Source organism: Vespula vulgaris, chromosome 24 (genome assembly GCF_905475345.1).
Source record: "Vespula vulgaris chromosome 24, iyVesVulg1.1, whole genome shotgun sequence".
Lineage (NCBI taxonomy): Eukaryota > Metazoa > Arthropoda > Insecta > Hymenoptera > Vespidae > Vespula > Vespula vulgaris.
In genome coordinates, this window is record NC_066609.1 from 3281596 (window position 1) to 3300655 (window position 19060).

Genomic DNA, 19060 nt, shown 5'->3' on the forward strand with positions numbered 1-19060 from the left:
TTAATCGTTATTACAAGAGGGAAGAAAAGATCGTTGCGTTTTGTACTATTGTAAAGAATGAACAATAACAATTTAAGGCGTTTTTTAAACTTGATGAAACGCATGCAATCCATACTCGAGGTGATATCAATAAAAAGGCAGGATTTTTTTTCAAGAAACAGGTATTTAATTATTTCAAGAAAAATATATAGGAAGAAAACGTTCTTAATCAAAACGTGATTGATGGTTCTCCGTATAGTATTCACCAAAAGCGATTTACGATCTTCTTTATCGCCAATCACAATCATTTTGAATTAGTGCCATTTCGAGTGTTAGGTCTCATTGAAAGACTGTTTACTTTCGTAGCAAATGTGTTATAGCTACATCCCCTCGTTAAAGTTAATACATATTGTTAATCTCTCTGCGTGTCGAAATCTATTTACTTCATACCTATTAAGGTATATCCTGAAAAAGGATTGTACAATTCAATATGCTAAATATAAAAGGCGATTAGCTACGCGACAAGCTATGTTCGTATGTATCTATATTCTATAATTCAGTAGGTATATTTAAAATAACAAATCGTGGACCGATATTTGTTCTTTCCTAAAACGACTCGTTGTCATATTATATAATATAACATTATCGATAATTTCTCTATTAGAAAAGAAATTGCGAAAGTAATGCGCGTGGCCTTTTCTTTCAAAGACACCCTTCCCAATTCGATCGAGTTCACAAAGATGCGGAGATTTCTTGTTCCATATCGTTCAACGTATTGTACAGTCGTGTTTTTAAATTATCCGGTACATATGCTCGTGGCAAATGAGTGATATCACCGGCTGGATTGGCGCACTGTCGCAAAAGGACAGCGAGCGAACTAGTGGTATGTTCCGACATCAGTAAACCAGGTAGAATGATAGTTCCTGATAGGGTCCAGCCAAGAAAGATTTTTTCGCATATAATCTAGAGGAAACGGGACACATGTATAAAACTTCAAAATCTTATGGTTACGGACTTAAAAATTTACTGGTTTGATAGATTCGCCGAAGAATATCAAAATGGTATGATTACCTGTAGGTTATTATTAACGACCGGCGATTCGCATCGTTCGTTCTTCGAACATAACGATCTACAATCGAAAAAATCACAATCCTCGTGTCTCTTACAGGCCTTCCCATCCGCGGTGATACGCCCGATAATGCTCTTAGGAAAGACCGCGTCCAAGTCGAGGAATTTGAGCTTCTGCCCGCCGAGAGGCAAACCAAAGTGGTTTATCTTGACGTCGCAAAGATGAAACGGTTCCGGAAAATTCGTCTCAAGTTCCTCCAGCAGGTCCATAATCATGACGGCGAGCTTCAATCTCTTTGCCCATTCTGGCTTCGAGTCGGAGAGTGCCAATGTTGTCGTTGGAGTTTCTATAGGTCTGGTGTTAGCGATTTAACCTCAGTCTCGCGTCTTTTAATGTCTAAACGATCGGAAAAATGTCATTAATGCCATCCGAAATTGATATGATAATTCGTAATTATGTACACATAGATGTACGTGGTAGGTGTACATACGAGAAGACACTGAGTGTTCGTTGTATCAAGAGTCGTCCTACCGAATTACCATGTCACTTTGGTCGGTATCAATGACGCGGTCTGATCGTAAACGACATGACGTTTTTCTATAAATCGTCGTATTGTTGCCTAGACTATGGATATGCAGCTAGCATCTTTAACTTTCATTCAGGCATACCAAACTACTTTGGATTACGATAACAAATCTTGGATTTGCATTTTATAATGCAATGTCAATGTGTATTACAGTAGAGAACGAGATAAAAAGAAAGAAGAGTAATGATTTATCATGTTAACGGTATGAAATTTCCCATTGATTAATCTGACGGTGTACGCGTCAAGTTTGAGTGTATAAGCTTTCTTCGCATGCGTCATATCTCGTGTTCTGGTACTAACGGTGCGCGATCGATCCTAAAGCATCTCTATACATAAGCATACGGTGTATTAGGAAATCATTTCAAACTCATGAGATATATCGCTCAATATCTCGTTTTTATAAACAAAATTAACTAGATTAACTCTTTAAATTATTTTCACTAATAAATCCTACCTGACGTATTCAACGGCATAGAAAGTCCCGCACGTGCCGATCAGTTGTGGGAAAACGTCACGATCTTCGAATAAAATAGTTATGAGATATTCGTTTTCCTGTAAAAGTGGCCAAACGTTTTCCATCTCGAGCTGACGCCTCTTGGTGTCAACCTCGATCTTGTGGGTACGCAAACGCGCGAGCCTTTGCATCTGTTGCGTCGATACCGTGTAATTTAACTTATTCACTACAAGATCTTTGATCATCGTTCCGAAATCTTCTTCCGTGGGGAAATGTTTCTCATCGAACGTGTCGACCCAAAAAAGAGATTCATACTCTTCCGAGGAAGATTTCGTTCTGTAAATGATTATTATGTAGAAAAATATAAAAGAATATCTTTTAGAAAAACGTCTTTATATATTATGTACGTGTCAATGAGAAGCAATAAATAAGAAAGTATAATGGATATGGCAACGGGAAGGCTATTACCAATTTAATCATTATGTTATTGTATTGTGCGATCCATGATATTTCTATATAACATGTACGAACGTTTAACATGAAACAAAAAAGAAAATGAAAAAAAGAAAAGTAGAAATAAAATTCTCCGCGCGTACCATATTACTTCTCGCTCAACTCATACACATCGAGCGTTATACATATCGACCGTTGCGATCAACCTGTAAGCTTTAAATACAAGTCTAGTCGCTTCCCAGTGAGCAGAAAATACTGCTTCCTTGCCGGTATGCAAAGTTTCACAGGCCAAAGAATGTATACCCTTCTCTGAGCAAAGTGGTTCACACAAAATTCCCATCGCCGTGCCATCGTTGTGAGTTCTGCACTGTAAATCATACTGACATTTTCTCTTTCCTTTTTTTTCACCCGGTACATTATTTTATAATTCTTCCGTGCATCACGTAAACCTCATTACGTAAGACTCTTCCTCTTTAACATCGTATCGTAGCATTTTTAAATCGTAACTAACACGATGACAATGCATCCGAATTATGATGTTATCGCGACAAAATGACAAAAGAAAAGAACGTTGTCGGAATACATTTGAAAGCATATAAATGAACGTAGATATTCCACGAGCGATCACCTGAGTCGTTTCTAATTTGACTTCAACGTTTCATCGTTGACGCGTGGAAAATATACCATGTAATCTATCGACGACTTTGTTAAATTAACAAACGATCTATGAACAACGAATTTTTCTAATCATTTTCCTTTCTATCAGACAACGTCTTTGACGTATGGTTTCAATGTTCCATGTTGTTACCCGAAGGCCTCGAGTCGCGTTCCATTTTGTCAACATCGACAAAGTTCAATGTTTTTTTTTTTTCTTTTTTCTAGATTTTTTGTCGAATATGCGTCTGCTATCGATTTATTATACAATATGCAATGATTTCTTATACATTGAATTGATTGTTGTGATCGAAACCTACCTATAAACTATAATTCGTATTTTACGAAAGGAATACGTCGGAGTAGTAATGAACGTGAAATGGAATCGTAAAACGATTCGACGACGAATGATTTGTCACTCGATAGAATGCGCGATACAGTTGAAGGTCACCCTCCCTTCATCCCCCATATAAGCTTCGCTTCTGCGAAAGAGAAAATTTGGAAAGAGCGCGTGCGTATCGGTCTGCCCTTCTTCATCTTCCGCGCATAGTCTATCCTTTCGATCCGTACCTGTGCTTTTACATCCGTTCTCGAAATTCGCGCTAATCTAGATTCTCCTCCATCTACGTGCGCAAAACCACAGCTAACAGGTATACACGTACACACATAAGACGAAAGAGACACACACATCAACTCATTGTTAGATGACAGTTAAGATCAAACGCGTTTCTCATCCTCTCGTTCTCGTTTCCAAAAGATATATTTTTTCACGGAGAGAGGGAAGAACTTACCGCGCTGATAACGTGTCGCCAAGCTTCCAGGTTCGTGCACATAATACCCCAGTGAAAAAGAAGATAGATGACAAACAGGAAAGCCGATACGAGGAGACCACCGAGCATCTTGTAGTGATAAAAGAAACCGGGCAATCGCCGAATGTTCATTGTGAACCGATCCGTTTTCTCTTTCCTTATTATTTATTATCAACAAGAACGAATGAACGGCGGTGGTGGTATTTGGCTCAGCGAGACGTTCGCGAGGAAGACACCTATTTTTTCGCTGTACACGAAGAATTTCAAGCGCTATCGCCGTCCTCGTCGTCGTCTCTGTCGGCATTTCTCATGTCGAATTCGCGACGTCAATGATCCTTTCCTAACTGGCAGTGGTAGCGCGCGCGTGTTTTCTTCTTGCACGCACGAATTTACCCCTTTCCGTATAATAGAGCGTGGGAGAATTAGAAAAAGAAAGATAGAGAAAGAGTGAGCGAGGAGAGCGAGAGCGAGCGAGAGAGAGAGAGAGAGAGAGAGAGAGAGAGAGAGAGAGAGCGAGGGAGAGAGAGAGAGAGAGAGAGGGGGAGATAGAGAGCGAGCGAACGCTACTCGTGGCAATGCGGCATATTCTGCGACATGAATCCCTCCGCCTCGTACCGCGCAATACGGCGCGCCACTACGTATTGTCTGAAGCGCCTCTCGTGGCATACTGAGGGTACCGATGTCTCCTACCGATTGGCTCGTTCATTTCAGGCTCGTACATCCCCTTCCACGTTACCCCTCTTACTCGTTGTTTAATCATAACTCCCTTATAATTTGTGTTTAATTTTCAACGACTCGAAGTCTCTCTGTCGAAATAATTATACCCGATTGAAAGTTATCGTCGATAATGCTTAATCGTATTATACCGAAAATAAAAGCGATTCCTCCGTATCGGTCATGCGACCGATCGACTAGTCGCTCCCCTCGCTCGATATCAGTCGATAACTGCGAACGTAAACGTGCGACTCTTAAAAATTCTCGAAGTTTACCAACTCGGCCGTTCTTCGTTTGTAATCGTTGTGAATCGTATGTAATCGTATTGGATCGATAAAGTATGTAGCGCGGGAAAATGCGTCGGATTTGAAATCTCGCGCCGGGAAGCTCTTTCTCTCTCTCTCTCTCTCTCTCTCTCTCTCTCTCTCTCTCTCTCTCTCTCTTTCTCAAGAGAGGACGCACTTGCGACGCGACGTCACGCGCAGCTGCGACCTTCGTCGCCCTTGTCCCACCGGTTGTGCCACGAGAGATTCATCTTCATCATTTTCACAACCGACGCATTTTAACGCGGTGCTGCTGCGACGTTTTTCCTGTTTCTCTCTCCCTTTCTTTCTCTCTCTGTCTTTTCTCTTTCCCTCTCTCTCTCTTTCTTTCTTTTTCTCTCTCTGTTTATCTTTATGCTTTTCTCTCATTTTCATTCTCTCTCTCTCTCTCTCTCCCTCTCTCTCTCTTTCTCTGATACAAACGTACACGAATGCACACTTAATTGATAGAAAAAAAATATTTTTCCTAAATCGATCCTCGAAGAAATAAAAGAAAATTCGACAAGATAAAAGAAGAAAAGGATAATCATTCTCGTCAGAGTAGAATCAGAAGAGAAAGAGAAAAAGAAAAAGGAGAAGAGTGAGTTACGGTGTGGTGCGGTGCGGTGCGTTCAGTGCGGTACAGTGGCGCGCGGCATAAACGGCGCCGTGCGTGTGGCGCTGTGCGTAGATAGACAACTCAGTGCGGTGCAATCATTCGAATTATACTAAACGTCTTTGCGATTCGAGTCGTCGAGAGAAGGGGGATAGATATTTACGGGCTTTGTGGTCTAATAATCGGTGAGTTATACAGTATCGTATCTCTTCGTTGTTTTTACCTTTGACCTTCTCGCGTGACCTTTTCCAATGGATTTCGCGTACTACGTGCCATGTATCGGGGTGTCAAAGGAATTAATATTTTTCTTTTTCTTTTTTCCATTTTACACATTTCAATACATGTTGCTTGCGTTCATCGTGAATAGAAAAAAGTCATTGCGAATAATGAAAGATCGATCTTACCCGATTTTGTTCTTTTTTTTCTTTATTGTTACTTCGATAATATTCGATGTTCAAGTAATTTGTTTAGGTAGGATTCGTCATTGTAGGGTTCACGTCGAATCGAGTGAAATAAAAAAGATCTTATTTGAAATCGCGCGCGCACTTCAAACTCGTCGCGAATTCTTGACTTTGCGTCATCTAGTATAAGCTATTTCTGAGCTATTCCAATCATGATCGCAGATACCTTGCGCAAAGAAGAATGCGATCTAATAAAAAGTATATTAGAAATATTGTCTCTCTCTTGTTCTCTCCGATGGACATTCGGACTCTAAACTACGTTTCTTCGCTAAAAATATAACAATTGTTAATATAGTAGAGATTGTCGAGTTTGAAGCGTATGGATCAGTGATGCCATACACGAGTTATACAATTGTTACTTAACTTAATTGCGACTTGATATTTTTTGTGTATTAATATTTCATTCATTTTTTTTATCAATCAAAGTCTCTTAGAAGGCTCTTAGAATTTAATTTAAATCGCTTCTCCCATCGATGTATCCAATTCTGCGTGTTAACTCGACAGCTGATATCCATCGGAAAGGATGTGCGGACGATCGTAAAGAAAAAAAACATGTCGGCTCGTGACAGTGAAGCATATACGAGATATTCGAGCAGAACAATGACTCGTTAACGTTAATTGTGAATTATGGCCAATCGCCACGAGCACATCCGTACTCGAGTAGAGTCGTGTGTCAGTGCTCTTTGCAAACTTCATGTTTTCGTTATCGTTAAGAATAGAGAAGAAGAAAGTAGAGCCGAAATGGAAGTAAATATCCATACGACGTGACATTTCAACGTTCGACGTCAAGAATCCGAATGTCCGATCCATTTTCTCCCACTCTTTTCCGTTCCAGCGTCTTTAAGAAGAACCGCGCATCTCGAGAGATAGACGTCTCCGCAGATTCGCCGACTCCGGCCGAGTGAGTGCAAGCGGTTATCAGTCGCGAGGCTTACGTGCGGTTGCTATGCGATATGGAAGGGGCTCTCGAGTCACCTACTAGTTCGACCAGTCAGAAGTCAGTGTGTGTGAACCGGCCGGTCGTGCTGGCCCCTTCTGCTTTCGTTCGCGGACGTTACGTGCCCCGAAAACCGTAGTACTCGTTTATATATATATATTTTTTTTTATTTAGCCGATCTTTCGAGATTTGACCGATCGACTACCCTCCTCGCATCGATCCGATCTTTGGAAACCAAAGTCTTAGCTTTTCGCATAATTCCAATAGTGGTTCGGACGCAGCATCCTATCATCATTTTCTTCCGAGGAACTTGAAATCTTTAAAGGCCTTCACGGTTGCGTCAGGGTTGTATCAGGATTACGTCAGGGTTGTCCGTCCGATCGCTTGAAAAAAAAAGGAAGAAAAGCACGAAATTGAAAATGAATCGATTACGATCGAACAAGAACGCGATAGAACTGTTGTCGATTTCAAAGGACTGATCGGAACATTGCATACCAACGAACGGTTTACGGCCATACCGGCGCGAAAACTTAACGATCGAGAACGAAGCGTGGCGCGGTCCGGATCGGATGACAAGTACGAGATGATCTTTCGCCAATTCCACTTTTCCTAAATCTTTGCTTTTTCTTTTTTCTTTCTTTTTTTTTTGTAATCCGTTTCGGTATATCCAATCGTTAGTATATTTTTTTCACGGAGTTTATCGTCGCTTGAGATCGTCGTAGATTCACATATACGCAGATTGCTTCCTCTCTATCGTCGATCATTAACGAATTAAAGAAAAACTAGTCGAGATTATTTTTGTCGAAGAACGTTTCTCGGCTATGAAATAGGATCGTCACATTATAGGAGGCTTGAAAACAATTCGATGCGAGGGAAAGTAGCAAAGTAGATCCTTGACTTTGGATCCGATCGATATTGTCCAGGAAGAAAAATCAAAAAGAAAGAGAAGAAGAAAAAAAAAGGAAAATGATCGTCGCGCCAACGATGGAAGAAAATTCGGGGATCTTCGAGTCGGGAAAATTGAGCACCGGTCGATTGAACGGACATAGTATCACGGTAATTCAGCAATACAAAACCTACATACATCTTTTTTTCTTCTTCTTTCTGTTTCTCAAGGCAGCACTGTGTGCGATCGTGTTTCTAAATATACACCGATGAAAGTTCGAAGTCTCGGTTGCGAGAAATAGAAAGGTGGAGGGGGAGGGGGAAGGAGTAAAAATGCGTCGTGACATTTTTTTTCTGATTAACAGATTTTTTCGAAATAGGAAAATGTACTTTTCGCGTTTAGGTTTGCGCAAATACATCTTATTCGGATTCTCCTTTCTCTCTTTCCTGGCGTGGGCGTCTTTACGATAGGTTATTCGCTTTTTGCTTTCCGACGTGCCCTATGAATGAATATAACGTTTCGCCGTGAACCGAAGGTCATGTCGATGACGATGCACTCGTTCCGTCGACGATAGTGCGTTTTTGCGGGATGCCTTGACACCGAAAACGATCTCTGTCTCTTTTGCTCTTTACCCTCGCCCCGTATCTCTCTCTCTCTCTCTCTCTCTCTCTCTCTCTCTCTCTCTCTCTCTCTCTCTGTTACTCGCCAAGGCGTCGTCGGGATTTTGTTTACACTATATTTTCCGCTTTTCCGTCACGTATTTGTAATTTTATTTATATTCCTGTATCTTACTAGTCGTAACGAAGAGTTGTAAATCTCGTTGCTCTTTTCATTTTCCTCCCGTCGACTTCTCGCACTCCGAGCCGAAGAGCGAGTCTATTTACGTCTCAGCGAACGAGGAGTAGGAAAGATCTCGAGACCGTCTCCTACCCTTCGCTCTTCCCTCTTCTTTCTCTTTTTCAGACTATACACGGCACGGTGCCATTGCATTCGACAGGTGCTCCTTTTCCTCTATCAATCGAAAGGGCAAATCATTTATAGAAAATAACTATATCTGGATGCATACAAATGCGTTGCTTAAATACTCGCGACTCTCCTTTCGGTTTTTTTCCTTTTTGCGTAACTACATTGTTTTTACTGCAACACGCGGATGGAGGAGCCTGTCTTGCGCGACACAATCTTACTTTTATTGCTATTAGTTTCTCAACGTTGCATCGAATGCGAGTTAATTAAAGATTTGGTATATCATAATTAAAATTACTATGCGATTGAATTTCATTTAAGGATACTCGGCATCGACAATCATCAGGCACGGTACTAAATTCTTTTCGCTGGCTTTAATACATTTTAAAAGTAATTATGAACAATGACAAAAGTTTCTTTCCAAACAAGATTATTACGTGTCTGTGTTTACTTTGGTCTTATATCGAATCCATTCGTGCCATGATAACTTCATTTAGAAAAGCGAAATAGAAAATTTTTTACACCGCTGACGTTTGTAAATTTGCGCAGGAGATCGTTCTTCGTCGACATTACTATTTCCAACGGCGAAGAACAATTCGTCGATAAGGTTCAAACACAGCATTCACCCTTCGCGTTCCTCTGGTGCGTGATTTTATCTTATCCAGCCTCCTCTCCGAGCTCGACTCCTCTCAAATACTTTGCGATGTTTTCTTTCTCTTTTTTTTTATTTTGCCTTGCACTAGTGTTTCTCGGTGAAGCGTTAATAGCCCCGATAACCTTACGTATTGTCCGATTGCTTGGGCTAACAATCGTGCGCATTATTAGTAACGTCTCGTGATTCGTTCGCGTTCGAATCGCGAGACCGCCTTGCTTTTCGTTTTCGATGTTTGAAAAATCTATCATTTCGTTCGAAGATAGATAGCCCGCATGCTCCTGTCTTTCTGCATAATATTAATTTCGTCAAATTGACGATCGTGCGTGCGTTTGTACTCAGGCTAGTCTCGGCATATATGCGGAGTTTTTCTCATGCGAATTTTTGCTCGCCTTGAATCTTCATCAAGTCCTCATGCGTCGAACGAAATGCACGTACAGGTTGGCACGTACACGTTGACTAAGCCAATACTTGTCAAGTTTTTCGTGTACTCGCTGGACCAGCAAAGCTTCGCATCCCTATGTTGTGTGTGTGTATGTGTGCGTATAGGTACCTATGTTTACTTAATGAATCAAGGCCGGAGAAATATCGAGAAAGTCACTTCGACACCCGAAAAGTGCGTAGAGAGATCGTAATGCCTTCCCTGGCTGACGAAGAAGAGTCGATAATCACAATGAGACGACGATCTTACCATATTATCGAAGATAAATAAGCAAGTTCAAGGTTCATTCGAGAATTTCAAATCGATGATGTTAATGAAAGAAAAAGAAAATCATAAAGAATGATAGAGATATATAGAGAAATCGATCGACGCTTAATCATAAAGCTGCTCCTCGAACGGTTGATAGTAACTGACGATGATAAGTCTGTGCGCGCGCGCTATGACGATAATAAAACAACTAATTATAGTATCTCGAAGGATGCCCGATAATCATGGTTCCATTGTCCGATAAAATAAATAGGTATATTAAGTAAGACAATAATAAGAAATAAGAGAAGTGTCAAAGGAGAACTATCGGACTCGTATAAATATATTTAATCTTTCAGCGATGAAAAATAATAATAACAATAATCAGAAATGAAGTTTAGGCCGAAAGGCCAAGGCGAAGAATTTAGCAGGAACTTTGATTACGATCCCAACGATATTCTCGATCTTACGTACACACGTAGACATTATAGCGAGTTCAGAAATAACCTTTACCTTGTCGGTGACCGCTGCTAAGATAATACGACAGCGCTCGCACACACCGTGTCTATCAGTAATAGCCTATGCACCTCGAGACGATTAACGATCGCTCCCCAACTAAGTCGGCTCGGGATTTTCTAATACATAGATGTAAACGCTTTATTCCTTCCTATAAGAGGAACGAAAGGAGAAAGAAATATGAATGGTCGGTCCTGAGGATAACAGTAACAGTGACGTCTGCCCAGTTTAATTCTAACGAGTCGACCACGATGGAATCATCGTCCAGAGTCGAGATCGTCTCGTATAGATGTCGTATATTATATTATGTGTATTTTACGTAATACTTTGTTTACAACATTGCACGATGGTTTACCGATAAGTCGCAGTACGAAATACGAGAGAGGGAAAGAGTAAATTTTCTATTCGCATTAGATGTCGGTTAAAGTCCTGTTCAATCAGAAAAAACAGACATGCTGATCGCAAATCGATGTGATGAGATTTTTATAGTGATGAAAAATTGCAAATATTTTGTTAGAGTAAAATTCCGTTTACTTGAAAACAAATCGTTGGTATTTGAGCCAGGCCAGACGACGTACTTCTTGAAAGTACGAATCACGTGTCCAATATGTAGGCGTACTTGACTACGAGCCAGTCGTATTTATACCGCTCCACTTTTCTCGCGGTCGATGTATATATGTATTAAAAAGAGTCCGCCTCTCTCTCTCTCTCTCTATCGTTAAAGCTTCGCTTCGCTTCGCTTTCTCGAAAAGAAGCTCGAAAGAACGAAGGAAAGAAAATCATGCGTGCGAGCGTGATCGAGATCCGCGATACTTGATGAGGCTTACGTAGCATGAATTGCATGGCAGAGTCGAAGTTGTTATTTTTAGAGCTTACTTACGTTTTAGGCTGCTTTTGACGGGAGAATTTGAAATTTCAGATCAATACGGGGAATCGTGAACCAAAGGAATTGGACAGTCCGAGTTCGAGTTCGAGTTCGAGTTCGGGTTTTCGGCTGGACTCGGACGCGAGCTCGGTCGCGGGCTCATCTTCGAATCTCGATAGGAGATTATCGTCGGACGGTAAGACGGAGAAGACGGTATCGAAGATGAGTAGCACGAACTCAGCCGGTACCGAATATGGAGGAGGACGAGGGCACGGTCACACCGACACTTCTTGCGGCTTGGTGGGTTCTCTCTTCTCCGGTGGTTGTCGCGGACGAGCGGAAGCCTTCGCTCGACGTCTTCACCGACGGCTTACGTCATTGGGTAACGCAGATGATTCTTCGCACGGTATCTCGACGACTACGACGTCGACGTCCTCGTCAACAGGGGCGGCGGTGGCGGCGGCGGCGGCGGCGGCAGTGATTACCAAACCGATAACGCGCGAGGTTGCCTCGTGGTTGCACGCACCCTCCGAAACTGCCGCTGGTAATCCCATAGATCGTATTTTTCGGCATCAACCGCGAAACAGTCCGGAAACGGAACTTTATTGCGACTTCGAAGACGATCTAGATTTCGAACAAGAGCCTGGCTCACCCGCCGAAGAAGTCACACCGGCGGAATTAGCCGACTTGTTGGTAAATACGGAAATTCTTAAAACGAATCACCACGAAACTTGCCATTGCTCGTCGAATGGCCCGAGGCTAGGAATCGATCAGGAGTCCGAGTCGGAATGCGTTTTCGCCTCGCCGGCTAGCGGAACCTCGCCGGCGAGCGAAGTTTCTGAGATTTATTTCGATCCAGAATCGTCCGACGCGGAAAAGGCTAAGAACGAGATTTACTTTGATCCTGTTACAAGTTCCGAGAGCGAATCAACTTCGAACGTTTGTAACAATTTGGACGACGTCTCGGTGAAAGAAAAGCCCTCGGCTTCGTTGTCGATGGATAGATCGTCTATATATCGAGAGGATTCGTCGGACTCGAGTCTATCTTCCAGTAAGTACAAACCGTTGTCCTTGGAAAGGTTTCGCCTTGATACTCGTCAGAACAGAGCCGTTAAAGAGGAATGCAGTTCGGAAGATTCGTTGAACGATAGGAGTTCTCGCGAGACCACTTCACCGAGTCACGAATCTCTTTGGAGCACCTTCGACGACGATAGCACCGTTTCCCTTCGCGACGAGGCTGCCAGGCCTGGCTATAACTATCTACCAACGCACAAGCATCTTCCAAAGTCGCATTCGGACTCGGAGATACCGGACAACATAGATACAACAACTTTGGCCCCGAGTACCTTACCGAGAACGATCGAGAGAAATGAGGAGGAAGGATGTGACGTTACTGATTTTCTCAGTGTCCACAAAGAATTTACTCAAGATCCGGTCCAAGAACGAGACTCCTACCCTTGCGACTTTATCGACGACAATGAAATTGAAAATGTTACTACGGAGGAAGTGGAAATAACTGGCGACGATAGTCCCATAGATGCGAACGGCCAAATAGAAACAGACCTGAAAGAGTCAGCTACCAACGACCGGGACCACTCCGTCTATATTGGTACATTGAGCATAGCTGATGACCTCGTAGTAGAGTGTCCCACGGGACGAAGACTGACGGATAAATCGGATAAATCTGTAATGAACGAAATGACTTTGCGAATCGAGAATGAAACAGTATTAACCGCGAAGAGCGACGAGAAAATGTCTCTTTTCTTGTTGGATTTGGACAGAGAAAAGTGTAACAGAGATCAGAGTAGTTCAATAAATAGGAACAAGAGGGGGGACGAGCTAATTGCCTCGCAAGAAGCTAAAGAAGAAGACGAGGAGGTGGAGGATGACGAGGAAGGGGAGGGCGAGCAGTCGATGGAAGAAGGGAGACCGCGGAGGCTTAGACGATGTTCCTCGTTGAAGACTGGTAAGACGCCACCAGGAACACCCGGAAGAAAAAAGATCGTTAGGTTTGCCGATGTTTTGGGCTTGGATCTTGCGGACGTAAGAACCTTCCTCGACGAAATACCAAAGATACCAAATTCGGCATATAGCGATTTGATCTACGACGACAGCTTCCAAAAAGAGAGCAGTCCGGCGAGCCTCGGCCTTTCTACGAGCTGGAACAACCGATATTCGGAGAGACCTGGCTCGTCCGCATCAAGAGTCGTTGACAGGACATTAGTACCGCTCTTTCAACAACCCGGTGGACTTCCAAATTTTCTCGATTTCGTTCGAGAACGCAAAGTGTGCTTAGAAAATGTTCTCGTCCAGGATCCGCTAACTCTCTGCATACAAGGTACGGTGAGAGTTCTCAACCTCGACTTTCACAAATCGGTTCACATAAGATACACCCTAAACTCTTGGAAGAATTTCAGCGATCTTCAAGCGAGCTACATATCGAACTCGTGCGACGGCTTCAGTGACAAATTTTCTTTCGTTCTCTATTGTCACACTCTGACGGTCGGACAGAGACTGGAATTTGCTGTCAGATTTCAATGCAAGGGCACACAATTTTGGGACAACAATGCCGGCACCAATTACTGTTTTCAATGCTTACCTGTCTCTTCCAGCCTCGAATACGTCTCAGTAACGGCGAAAGAAAATCAAAGAGACTGGTCACCTGTGTTTTACTGATTCCTACATACTCGACGATTAAAGATTCTTATCTTTAAACTCATTCGGAAATGATACCGGCGGCATCACTCTCTACTAACGATCGTCAATTATTATTTCCTGCCAATTTCTGAAGAATTCAAAATACTCAATTAATCGTCCGATCGAGTTCGATCGAGTACCGTATCATTTAGAAATTCGATTATATGTACACGAAGGAAGACTGAGAAACTGACAATGAAAGAACATTGATTTCAATGAACATAGTCAAGTATATCTATCATCAAGTATTTTGATGACTAGACCGATATACGATAATACAAGAAGAAAGGAAAAAGCACGAATACCTTGTCGAGCGTTGGCGGTTATGTCGAGATGTCGGTGTCGTTGCATCCACCTTTACGCTCTCAACTTTTTCTCTATCGTCATCTGCATTTTCTTACGCTTATCTACGAAACACAAGGAATCCATCTTGTTTTGCCAACGAGAAAATTATCGTGCGAGCAAGTCGTATTTAAATAAATCCTTTCAATATCGTTCGTAATATCTCCCGCTATGATGGGTGCCTATATATATACGTACGCACGTGCTTGTACGATTCGAACGAAGAGATTTTTTAGCCGATGACCAATCTGAAAGTTAAAAGCACGAGTGGATATCCCATTATGGCGAAAATATTATTAACATTGATAAAAAGATGTAATGAAAATGATCATTTGTTACCTCAAGCACTTCCAGAATTGTCGGTGAATGTTCCATAAAATCGAGATTACATACGAATATATTCTACTAGGAAATATACATCGTAGAAATGGCACTGATAATGCAAATTTGTCTCGGTAGCGGTTTTTCTTATTAGTGCCAGACATATTTTTCTTTCTCGCCATATTTAATCGTACGTAACAATGAATACCTAACTAAACGAATAAACGAGACGCGAAGTAGCGAGTATTAGTCGAGTAACGTATTGCTAAATGCAATACTACGGTGGACCGGGGATGGTGTACCAATCTCGTTTACTTTTAAATTTCTCATGACTAATCTTTGTCGTCTAAAGTCATGCAACGTGTAAAATCGTTCTCTATACCTACGTGCTTATGGACGTATCAAACAAACGGCAATTATGTATGTGTAGTTGCAGACTTTAAAAAAATATTTCGCGAAAATATATATATGTATTCATTGGATCGAAGATTAGTACAAAGAATGTTTTTGGGCAGTTGAGATATATTGTATATGAATATATTAATATATCTAAAGTAAAAAGAAATATATATATATAGCAGATAAATATGATTGAATTTAAAAGAAACAAAATATATCTTTACATAAATGTACACGAGGATGAGAGTTTTCATACTTTTGACTCTAGATGAAAATAATGGAAGGGATACATTTGAGATGAAGAAAAAAACAAAAAAAAAAAAAGAAAAAGAAAAAGGAGAACGAATAATTTATTACGTAATCGTAAATTTTTGTAAATAGAATAGTATCAGTGTTGAGTTTATCGTCGTATATCTTTGCACAGTTTACAGAAAAAAAATACAAAAAAAAAAAAATTACAGAAAAAGAAAGTAACAAAAAACAAAAGAGATGTTTTATTTGCATACATTTGAAGCGACGTTTAAACGACACCCTGTGATATGCTTTTTCGAGAAAAGAGCGATTTATTTTTGTTAATCCTCTCCGAGATAAGAAAACGAGACGAGAAATCGAGCGAAGCTTTTTTATCGTTCTAATAATCGCAACGCTTACCGAACGAACGAATACGAGAAAATTCTTCATCGAAAGGAAATATAATAATAAATGAAAACTCATCGATATGTAATAAGTGCGATATAACCTGATCGATCAGCAGCGCGTTTTGTTTTACGTGCTTCTTCGATAAAAAGAAAGGATATCACGTCTGAGAGGCTTTTGATAAATATATGTTCGATAATAAAAATATATTAAACTGTAAAACGCATTTAGTTTTGAGAATGTCAACGATTGGACATTTTATCTTAGGTCCGTCCGAAAGAAGATATTTTTTATTTTTATCAGAAGCAACCTAACAATGAAATATGGAATGGCCTTTTATGAATACTACACTACTACTACTACTATTACTACTACTACTACTATCACTACTACTACTATTACTACTACTACTACTACTATTACTACTACTACTACTATCACTACTACTACTACTATCACTACTACTACTACTACTACTACTACTACTACTACTACTACTACTACTACTACTACTACTACTACTACTACTACTACTACTACTACTACTACTACTACTACTACTACTACTACTACTACTACTACTACTACTACTACTACTACTACTACTACTACTACTACTACTACTACTACTACTACTACTACTACTACTACTACTACTACTACTACTACTACTACTACTACTACTACTACTACTACTACTACTACTACCACCACTACTATTACTACTACTACTATTACTACTACTACTACTACTACTACTACTACTACTATTAGTAATACTACTATTACTATTACTACTATTATTATTACTACTATTAGTAATACTACTACTGTTACTATTATTATTATGACTAACAACACAACACAACAACAACAACAGCAACAACAATAATAATAATAAAGAAGAATAGAAAGAAAGAAAGAAAACAAAAAAAAGAACGGGGAGGAGGAGAAGAAAATGATAAAAAGTGTTTCTGCGCACGAGTCTAGGAGAGATAAGATTGTAGATTATAATAATATAGCATATTTTTATATCCGTATTTACACGTGTAAGCGCATCTGTCGTACCTCTAGTCCATAGAGCAGTGAGTTTTCGTTCGAAAGGTTCGAGAATTATTCGCTAAGAAATTCGCCAAACGATTTTACTTTTAAACTAACGAATTTGAGAAATCTCTAAAAATAAGACTCGAATCCTATTTGCTCGCTTAATCTTTTAACAAGTATTTTTTTCTTTTCTTTTCTTTTCTTTTCTTTCGTTTCGTTCTTATCTATTTCGTTTGAATATTCGTAACTAATTGCTTTTTTCCTGCAACAACAAAGAAAAGAAAAGTGAAAAAGGAAGAATAAAATGTTGAAACTATTTCTGGCTGTGATCGATTTGGAATGCTTAGACGAGAGATTCAAACGGAGAATTCGAAAGTCAAAAGAGAGGGATTAACCTTTGATTTATCTTTTATGCGTATCCTGTCTTGATGTTAATTACCTAATTTTATCAATTTTAATGAATATTTTATTCATACTGATTAATTACTCTTCTTTCGGTAGACTGAGTTTTTTAGCACTTTTATTTCCTCATCAGATACTTTTATCCGTTTATAATTGACCATAGGCTACACAAATGAGAGGATAATATCGGATCTCGTGTATTATAAAAGCATTGTTAAAATGTCTAATCAATTTTATTGGTATCGATTTTTATCAATTGCGATTCGTGTGTTTCGATGTCATTTAACAAGATCGTAATTGAAATTTTATATAAGTATGTAAAGACAAGTGTTATCGATCGTAAGAAAATTAATAATAATCGAGGGAAAAAATTATTGTTAACTCACTATCGTAAATATATATAAGCAAATATAAATATATATGTATATATTTAATCGTTACCGTAACGCGTTTCATCGCGTTAAATCTATTTAACGTGTTACTACTGTAAGAAGTATATATTACTTATATCTATTAACAAACACGCTTCTCAAGAGAGACTTTTTCAAGAAAGATCTCTTCGTACGGTACCATGAAAAAATAACCTAGCCAAGACTGATTGTGCACTCTGTCCTCCATAACGTTTTACAAGAAAGGATGTATATTTTTGAGTCAAGCATAAATCGAGCGCACGTACTACCTTCAGATAATTTTACAAGATACGCGGGTTCTCGCTACACTCGAATTCAGAAAAATGAAGTTTTCGAATTATATATTTGTTACGACTAGTGTCGATAGATCTTTTCAAATTGTAAAATATATATATATTTTTTTCCTTCACTTTTTTTTTTCGATCATTATTTTCAATTTGTACGCATATCAGACTTTACATTGCTACTATCGTAAACTGTACTATTTTTGTATAATTTTGATGGAAAATTAATACGTTAATAAAATACTTATTCTTCCCCTCGAGAGATCTTTACTCTTATGGATACATACTTTTTTCAAACATCGGAAAATCGATCAACGATTTATATATATATATTTTTTAATACAAACATTTGATAGAACGATCTAATTCTGACCGTTGTTGAACCCTTAAGAAATGTGTAATACGTCCGGGGGATTATAACGTTACATTAAAGATGCGTACACGATAGAGATTTTTATGTACGAACACTGATAAGAAAGAACATTATCCAGAATTAAAATGGATAATATACGTATATACACCATATATATATACACATGTATATGTGTGGGTGTGTGGGTGTATATATATATATGTATGTATGTATGTATGTATGTATGTATGTATGCATGTATATATGTATATGTATATATCTGTATACTGTATCGTTGTACTATATGCTATTATTAATACAATAGATATTTGATTTATAGCTATTTGATTTTTATTTCATGTTGGTCTCTTAAAAAAGACTTGCTCATCCTTTTACTTTGTAAATGTTTACCTTCTCGTTCAGGAATCATTAACGAAATGTCTGAAATGAATGAATTTTTAAGATTGCAGGCATTTATTATATAAGAGAGAGGGGGAGAGAGAGGAAGAGGGAGAGGGAGGGAGAGAGAGAGAGAGAGAGAGAGAGAGAGAGAGAGAGAGAGAGAGAGA

General features: G+C 39.6%; 2 protein-coding genes across 10 annotated transcripts; one reads left to right on the forward strand and one right to left on the reverse strand.

Moving 5' to 3' along the window:
• Nucleotides 1-145: 145 nt before the first annotated feature.
• On the reverse strand, nt 146-4525 carry LOC127071945 (divergent protein kinase domain 1C). Of its 3 annotated transcripts, none has more exons than XM_051011810.1 (5): nt 3987-4525; nt 2748-2908; nt 2089-2424; nt 1051-1402; nt 146-942 (listed from the first exon to the last, which is right to left on the reverse strand). In XM_051011810.1, the coding sequence occupies exons 1-5, from the start codon at nt 4134-4136 to the stop codon at nt 712-714; spliced, it is 1230 nt and encodes a 409-aa protein (XP_050867767.1). In that variant the 5' UTR covers nt 4137-4525; the 3' UTR covers nt 146-711. The 3 variants fall into 3 exon arrangements, with proteins under 3 accessions (XP_050867767.1, XP_050867769.1, XP_050867768.1); XM_051011812.1 differs by having other exon boundaries at nt 2748-2903; nt 3987-4129; XM_051011811.1 differs by lacking the exon at nt 3987-4525 and adding an exon at nt 3516-3736.
• Nucleotides 3788-18830, forward strand: LOC127071928 (uncharacterized). Of its 7 annotated transcripts, none has more exons than XM_051011753.1 (3): nt 5291-5821; nt 9433-9525; nt 11659-18830. In XM_051011753.1, exon 3 carries the CDS (start codon nt 11827-11829, stop codon nt 14278-14280), a length of 2454 nt encoding a protein of 817 aa, XP_050867710.1. In that variant the 5' UTR covers nt 5291-5821; nt 9433-9525; nt 11659-11826; the 3' UTR covers nt 14281-18830. The 7 variants fall into 7 exon arrangements, with proteins under 7 accessions (XP_050867711.1, XP_050867710.1, XP_050867708.1 ...); XM_051011748.1 differs by lacking the exons at nt 5291-5821; nt 9433-9525 and adding exons at nt 6749-6998; nt 7958-8090; XM_051011752.1 differs by lacking the exon at nt 5291-5821 and adding an exon at nt 7005-8090.
• Nucleotides 18831-19060: the final 230 nt, after the last annotated feature.

Excerpts from the sequence above, each read along its gene's own strand:
- LOC127071928 (XM_051011747.1), top strand. The coding sequence starts at position 7,051 with ATGGAAGGGGCTCTCGAGTCACCTACTAGTTCGACCAGTCAGAAGTCA. Across the intron at positions 7,170-7,957 it reads CGTTACGTGCCCCGAAAACC|GAAGAAAAATCAAAAAGAAA; the intron begins GTAGTACTCGTT and ends GATATTGTCCAG. Across the intron at positions 8,091-11,658 it reads TGAACGGACATAGTATCACG|ATCAATACGGGGAATCGTGA; the intron begins GTAATTCAGCAA and ends TTGAAATTTCAG.
- LOC127071945 (XM_051011810.1), bottom strand. The coding sequence starts at position 4,136 with ATGAACATTCGGCGATTGCCCGGTTTCTTTTATCACTACAAGATGCTC. Across the intron at positions 2,909-3,986 it reads GGCGACACGTTATCAGCGCG|TGCAGAACTCACAACGATGG; the intron begins GTAAGTTCTTCC and ends TATGATTTACAG. Across the intron at positions 1,403-2,088 it reads TATGCCGTTGAATACGTCAG|ACCTATAGAAACTCCAACGA; the intron begins GTAGGATTTATT and ends CGCTAACACCAG.